The sequence below is a fragment of the Hypoxylon trugodes genome (genome assembly GCF_022578975.1).
Source record: "Hypoxylon trugodes strain CBS 135444 unplaced genomic scaffold F4822scaffold_30, whole genome shotgun sequence".
Taxonomy (NCBI): domain Eukaryota; kingdom Fungi; phylum Ascomycota; class Sordariomycetes; order Xylariales; family Hypoxylaceae; genus Hypoxylon; species Hypoxylon trugodes.
The window spans coordinates 1-7,553 of record NW_026250045.1 but is presented as its reverse complement, the minus strand read 5'-3'; the positions used below and the strand labels follow the sequence as shown (position 1 = coordinate 7,553).

At 46.0% G+C, this 7,553-nt stretch overlaps 2 protein-coding genes across 2 annotated transcripts; one reads left to right on the top strand and one right to left on the bottom strand.

The window, feature by feature from the left end:
• Positions 1-1,361: 1,361 nt before the first annotated feature.
• F4822DRAFT_435490 (uncharacterized protein) lies at positions 1,362-1,853 on the top strand (the record flags this gene model as incomplete). The annotated part of the gene is made up of 1 exon (XM_051462193.1): positions 1,362-1,853. The coding sequence occupies one exon, from the start codon at positions 1,362-1,364 to the stop codon at positions 1,851-1,853; it is 492 nt and encodes a 163-aa protein (XP_051308301.1).
• A 2,754-nt stretch (positions 1,854-4,607) lies between these two features.
• On the bottom strand, positions 4,608-7,376 carry F4822DRAFT_442585 (uncharacterized protein; the record flags this gene model as incomplete). The annotated part of the gene is made up of 4 exons (XM_051463006.1): positions 4,608-4,847; positions 4,896-6,554; positions 6,605-6,915; positions 6,962-7,376. 4 exons carry the CDS (start codon positions 7,374-7,376, stop codon positions 4,608-4,610), a joined length of 2,625 nt encoding a protein of 874 aa, XP_051308300.1.
• Between the last annotated feature and the right edge of the window lie 177 nt (positions 7,377-7,553).

Sequence of the window (7,553 nt, the reverse complement as noted above, 5' to 3'; positions counted from 1 at the left end):
GAAAAGGTGGATGGTGGGCAAGCCGAGGTTTGGTTTATAAAATATATTACTATACGTCTGCATGCATTGTCTAAATCTATTGCATTCCTATACTCTTATACTCCTGTAACATAACACAAATCTTCCCTTCCTACCAATTACAAAAAAACAAAAACCATTGTAGCGTAGCTGATCATTGTTATATCGCTACAACATCGGAGCATAAATCCTAGCATATCGATACATATGTCGACTAAAAACCAAGACGATGCTACTTACCTCAATGAACAAGAGACCTTCTCCGTTGACGAGGTCCTCGGCGCCCGACGGAACGAATATAGCGAGGTAGAGCTCTTGCTTCGATGGTCGAAGTCTAAGATGTCTGCTTCCGAAATATCGCGGTGGGCTGCTTATAGGTGTACGGCCATTCCTGAGTGTACGGCAGATGGTTTTGATGTTTGGATTGTGGACTGGGAGCCTACCTGGGTCACACGGGATGAGCTGGGCCCGGAGCTTAAGGGGGAATTTGGGGTTTGGGAACAGCTTCTACAACAAGAAGAAAGGAAAAGAGGGGCAAACCTACAACCCGGAAAACCACTGCTACTGCTTAAAAAACAGGACCCGTAGAACGGACACACCCCGCTGTCTGTTCCGCTCTACGCGTACCTTGGTGCCAAAAAATCGCCGACCCGTCAATTCAAAAATGCATAAGAAATTAACCCTAACCCTAACCTAACCCCAAAATTGGTAGCTAGAGGATGGAAAGAATAACTATATACGAAGAAATAATAAAGTCTCATAGTTTCCTTTTCTTCCTCAGATATACCTAGGTATAGGTATCTTGGAATAGTAGATGTAAATAGAGATAGTGAGCATTCTTTAAGGTATCCCGACACACCCCCTTCTCCCGTTATTCTGGCCATATTTTCTTAAACTTATCCCATTTGGGCCTCCTTTAGGGCTCTTCTATATTAGTCAATAACAGGTTGTAAGCAAGCCTTAAAGTTGGTTTCTACTATGGATAGTTTAATGGTTATGTTCCTTCGACCTGTGTCTCAATATTCTGCTGATACCTATTAAGCCAATTCATATGAGCCATGTACTACATTCTATTCCGTAATGTGGACCAACTTTGGCTGTCCTGCTATTTTGAAAGAGACCCTTTCGTGGCCATGGCTTAGGAATAAGTCGCGGGTCTATATTAAAATTGATTGGGGCCTTCCGCTAGATCTCCTTATCCACTATTAAAGCATTATTACTTCTCACATCGTATAGTATATTTACTTGCATCTCCGTCATACCTATATACAGTATCTATCCGTAACGCTTCTAGTAACAGAGTATATATATATGGAGTATATACATCCAATAACAAACTCGGAATGTCACACCATCATGAAAAGCACGCCAACAACCCGGCGTCTCCTCCGCCACCATGCACGCAACCTCTCTTCTGCGTACTCTGCGGGCATCATCGGTCATTACGAAGGCTCCGCAATGGGACCAACGACATCGCAGATCAATTGATATGCTCGAGAAAAGGATGCAGAACGTTAAAATTGCTTTTTAGGGAGATGCCGAGCCCGCATCCCTTAATTCAAATCAACTACTACGGAGAACATAGGCCACACAAAGAAAGCAGCACGCGTATTAATGCGTATGAGATGGATGGGACACCATCCCATGCTACAAAGCTTGAGCATACTCAGTTGCCGGAGCTTTCCGGACAGAGCTCGCCCACCGGCCGTGCGGAATTGCCGGGCGACCACGTATCCCGCTCGGCTAGAGTTCCCGCATGTAAGAACCTAGCCCGCCTTGCTAGTAGCGTACCGCCACCGGTCGATTACTCGACCAAGCCAACGAAGAGAAAATAAGGATGAAACTACGGGTGACGTGGAAGGATTACGACGAGATGAGCGGAGGATCTATTGCTTTGATTCGGTGGATAAACGGTACCTCTCGGTTATTCGGCGCGTTCATTTGTACGAAAGCCGTTCTAGGTCCTTAGGGTGGAAGGGAGGCTAAAGTGAAGGGCCAGTAAATGTTATCGTAAGGGTGGCTTGGGAAAGGGATAGCTTACGAAGGGATGACAGCGCGGAGGCTAGAACGATCTGATGTTCATACATAACAGGTTTAACTTGGTACATACAATGTGTTGCGCATCTGATGATTAAGCCATGAATGAATTCGGTTCAATTCCTTGGTTTTAATATCACAAATCTGAAGGTCTCTTACATACCACCGGAATTGAGCAGCACTGCTTAGATTTAGCTTGTCCACATATTCATTCATGACACGCGCTTATTCATGCCATACTCAGAAAGATGAATCCTATACTAATCTTGGATAGGTCTAAACTCCCCTCTGTTATTCCCCTAAGCTTACCAATTTGTTATAGTATAACTCAGATGGTGACCAAACCAATATCAGTTATAATATATCTGAAAATTTGGAAGCATCTTACCATAGCGGGAATAGAATATATGGCCTAAGAAAATGGTTTTCATTCAGAAAACCATTATAGCTATAAGTATTGTTACAATACCAATCGACTATTTTCTTAATGAAAATGATTTTCTTTATCTTAATTAAGTTTTTTTATTTATAAATATTATTTTTTATTATTTTTATATATTATATATTATTATATTAATTTTTATTATATATTGTCACAACCCAAGAACCCACGCCCGCTTCTGAAGGATGAGTGGGGTCCAAGACAACCAATGACGGCACAACTTCGGATACTTGGATGTGTTGACCAGCAACACATCCAGTACGAAGGAGGGAAGGAAGGACATCTATATAAACTACCAAGAATCTCCTATGTATCTAGTCACTCTTTCCATAGCTCTTCAGTTATCAATCTAAGACTATTCTTTCGAGTATAGTGAGAGGACTCGAAGCCTCTCTGACGAACAGAACATACTTAATCACTTGACCTACTATTGATACTGTTACCTTCAAATCAAGACACCCCGGATTAGTCAATCCAGCAACGACCTCTTTGAGGCATAGGTTCGTCACACTATTATAAACATTTCTTATATATTTCATCATTTATTATTTGATTATTAATTTAAGATTATTTTCTCATTTATGAGAAACCTAATAAAGGGACTCCATGCCTCTTTAACGAATAGAATCACCTTCTACACCGTTTTCGGGTTCTGTCGGGGCACTTCTCTAACTACGCGATCTCATGTCCCGAAACCACTTTTAGGCTTCGACTAGTCTTTACGGGGAAGGGGGGGATCAGATATAGAAACTAACATCTAGTTCGCATGTCTGATGGCGGAATCTGTGATTTGGGACGATGTCTCCTGTTATCTTGTAGGGCAAGACTGTACGTTGGTATAAATAGAGCTACAACGCGCTAAACACAACTAAACACGCCGAACACACTGAACAACACACTAAGCCCCTAAGCCCCTAAATCCCAAAGGCGCAAACAGAGAAGGAATATATCTACGCCGTTTGGTTCACACCTGCTTCATTATTCAGTTCTCGCGCTAATTTTTGAACTTGAATTTTTCATAGGCAGTTACCAAATTACGTTACGACGTGGGGATTAAAGTTATGCACTGGGTTTATCATTTTTTAAAACAAGCTTAATGTGACCCTTAATATGTGACGAACCTATACCTTGGACTGGTATAGACGTTACTGAATCGGCTGATTCGAGGGTCTTGATTTTAAGGTAACAATACTGGTTGTAGGTCAAGTAATAAATGATTCTGTTCGTCAGAGAGGCTTGGAGTCCTCTCACTATGTCTTTCGATGCTGAGAGAATAGTCTTAGATTGATAACTAAAGAGCTATGAAGGGAGCGACTAGATACATGGGAGATGCTTATTTATATAGTTATTCCTCCTTCTGCATCTTTTTACTAAGTCGTGATAATGTTTGTTGGATCATAGATCCGAGTAATTCAGTTGATCTCAGATCCTCTGAGATCACATGCACACGTGTTTCTGGATCAATTATGCTCCGTATCCGGTTACCCCACTTCTTTGTGTTGTCTCTGGTATGTTTGTAACAGTTGTGTCCTCATACTAACCAAAGGTTTGACCTTGTTCAGAATCAACGAAACATGAAGGTTCACCGGCAGCTGGACCTGGTAGGTCCCCTTGGGAACTCCAATTCAGAAGCAGACCTTGACGGTGAATGTTCAAATATTCCCGACGATATGCGTCCATCTGACGGACCTCGTTGTCGTGCCAGTCGCTAGGTAGCACGACATTTGTAGGTTTTGGTGATGAAGCCATGCTAAGCAGGTGGCTCGGAGGCATCACGACGAAGTAACGTTAACAGCCGAGAAACGGAGGCCTCACGATCACCGGTTCAGGAAGGGGAACAAACGCGATGGAACAGACGTTATGGACCGGATGAAGTAAGAAAAGAATGATGAGGAAAGAACGAGCAAGACCACGATGAGGACCAGGCGTGTTATGAATGTATGGAAATTAATATGTTCATTGAAAAAATATAAGAGAATAAAAAATGAAATGAAAAGAATGTAAAAAGTACAAAATAAAGCAATATATTATTATGCTTAGCTTTCGTTCTTCTGTTTCTTTTGCCTGTTGTGTGACCGGCATCGACTGCCATAAACTTACCCCTGCTCGCCTAAACCTCCCGACGCAATTGTAGATAAATCGTATTTGTACCATCTGAAGTTACCATATTAAAGCAGGTTTCTGGATATAGAACTTGCAGGTTATGATCATAAATGCCTATCCCTTTGCGTAGATACTTTACCGCGATTCGCTGAATATGTAAAGGATCCTTCGGATCTGCCGCGACCTCATCTGATATGATCCAATCGTTATTCCTGCGAGCCATGAATTTAATGACGACTTCTGCGGGCTATTTTATAGGTTAGTATGGCCTCTAGTGAATCTATGCGAGACGTACTTGTGGCATGGCTTTGTTTCTTGGGACATCCCGAGGAGGATTCGAAGGCGCGGCAGTTTCACTATCTCGTATTGGGGCTGCTGCCAGAGCACTCTGGTCTACGGCTGCTAGGAGCTCGGTTCTCCCTAGCAGTAGTTCGTTTTCCTTCCGGGTCAACTCCCGGACCTTGGCCGTAATCATTTCTAAATTCTCAATCTTTCCTCGTTCCTTCGCTTCGAGCTCTGCCAGTGACGACCGCTTCTTCTCGTAGCTTGATTGAAGCTCGTCCAGCCTCGCTAGCCAGTCCAGTTCATCCACGGCGAGTTGCTCCAGTCTAGCCTGTTGCTCCCGTTCCTTCTTGGAAAGCTCCTCCACGCTAGCTCGGAGATCTTCCTCCGCCTTCGTAGATGGTCCGATCCGTTTCCTAACCGCCCCGAGCCCGCCTTGTCTTATTCGTAGCTCGTTCTCTCCCCTCAGCTCTTCTATCATAGCCCGCAGCCTGTTTTCCTCGTCCGCTATCTGTGCGACTTCGATCTCTTTATCTCGTGCTGCCGCCCGGAGGTCCTCGATTTTTCTTTGCTGTTCTCGCAGCAGTACCTCTTGGTCTAGAATTTCGCGTCGGATATTAGGAAGCCGTTCGCTGCGGCACTCCTCGAGGCTGGATGCCCGGCTTAGCTCTTTCCTGCTCCAACGTGATTCCTGGGACCCTTCGAGGTGGTTCGAAGGCCTTCTCTTATCGTGGATAATATCGCGTTCGAGGTTGGCTAGGTCTTCGAGGGAAATATCAATCTCCCTTCCAAAGTAAGCAAAATAGCTGGACCGTTCGACGAAGAAAGATGACGGCGACTCGCCCTGCCCCTCGATCGGACTATGCAGCTGCGCTAAAAACATCAAAGACGTACCTTGACGTCGATTGGAGCCGCGAAATAGCCTACGCCGGGTTGGCGGGCCGGAACTGGAATTACGACCCGTCGCGTTCCTGTCTAGGCTTTCCTCCTCACCCCGATGCGTTGTGTTCTCGTTATCGAGCATGCGATCTTCTATATTATTATGGCAGCTTTCCCGCCCGAGTATATCGCCGATCTGTTTGGTATAGACCCCGAGCTCGTTAGCCAATGACGCAAATTCGAAGAGGACGTTCCCGTCAGCTTCGCTTCTCTTTGCATGGCCTAGCTTTTTCTTCTTCTCGGGCTTCTCGGGCAGCATATCCCGGTATCCACGTATCGCATAAAGCCACAGCGTCCTATATACAAAATCAAACCACTGACCGTCGGTAAGACGGTACCCACGAGGTTTTTTCGAACACGAGAAGGCCTGTTCTATGGTAGAGCGGATCGTCTCTTCCTTCGTAACCTTCACGAGTCGTCGGAGACATCTCGCCGGGCCTTCTAACCAGGTACGGGCCTTGAAGAATACGGAGAGAGACGGCACCACGCAGTCCGCGGTCGCGGAACGAACCCTTCTCCATATCACATCCCGTTCCTGCCCCGTAAAAGCACCGAAGAGCTCGCCATCACACACGCGGTCATACAATTCCTCATCCTCGGATTTGCATGCTCCGGGCGCTTTGTATTGAATCTCTTTCAGAGTACGTACGTCGAACTTTTGCATCTTATCGACATCCCGGTCAAATACGGATTCGAAGAATCCTCTTACGTGCTCAAGGAAGGATATATGCTCCTGCAGATCGATCAGCGGCAGCAGGCCGTGGGAGGAAAAGATACACCTACTTCGTGACATTTCATAGCAATCATCTTCTTTACTATGCCGAGCAGTAGTCCGTCATACACGGCCGGAAGATGTTGGAAGCCGTCAAATGCCGGCCCAAACGTCGGGTGATGGATCAGTTGGCGGAAGCTCTCCGCGATAAATGTTGTTGATACGGAGGCCAGATGGGCGAACCATCGATGCTCAAGATAGTCGTTCCTTTCCCCGAACGTTCCCTGAAACTCACGTATCCTGTAGAAAAACTCGCCGTGATTAGGCCTCCACTCGTTCGAATGCCCCCTAATGAGCATGGCCTTTAGCTCCTCGCTTATCTCTTCGTCCGTTAGCTGTCAATCCCGCCTATCGTGTATAGGTCCTACCTGCAGGGTATAGATCGACAACCCACCGCCTATCCGCAGGGTGCAGGACGTCTTCGGCCGCCTTGACTCGGTGGCGCCCCCGGAGGCATGTTAAGCGGAACCCGTGAGGAAACTCAAGTCTGGAAGGGTTCCCGAGGCCATCATACAGCAACTGGTCCTCTGGTAGTCCTAAATCGCTCAGGCACTCCTGGAGCTGAGTTTTGTGGACGAGGGCAGGTATGCGATTGGCAAACTCGACCGGTCGGCAGCCCTCGGCTTTGAATAGCCGCGTTAATCGCTGGACTTTCTTCGGGTCTAGCACTTTCGAATATGGGAAGTTCAGAATATTGAAGCTCACGCTTGCGGTTCCTAAGTGTTCCTTGATTTTCTCCGTCTGGACGCGCTGAGATACGCCTGTGAAACTTGATCTTGCCATTAGGTCGGTCTTTATGCGTATGCGCCGATGAAAAACAAGCGATGGGAGATATGTCTGTAATTTGCTTTCTGGTATATTAGAAGAGCCAAGGCGAAGGGAGGACGACATCGAAGGGATAGACCCCTTATCAGCCGGTTAGAGGCCGCGCCCCGACAAAAACACCTGCTCCCCAATTGG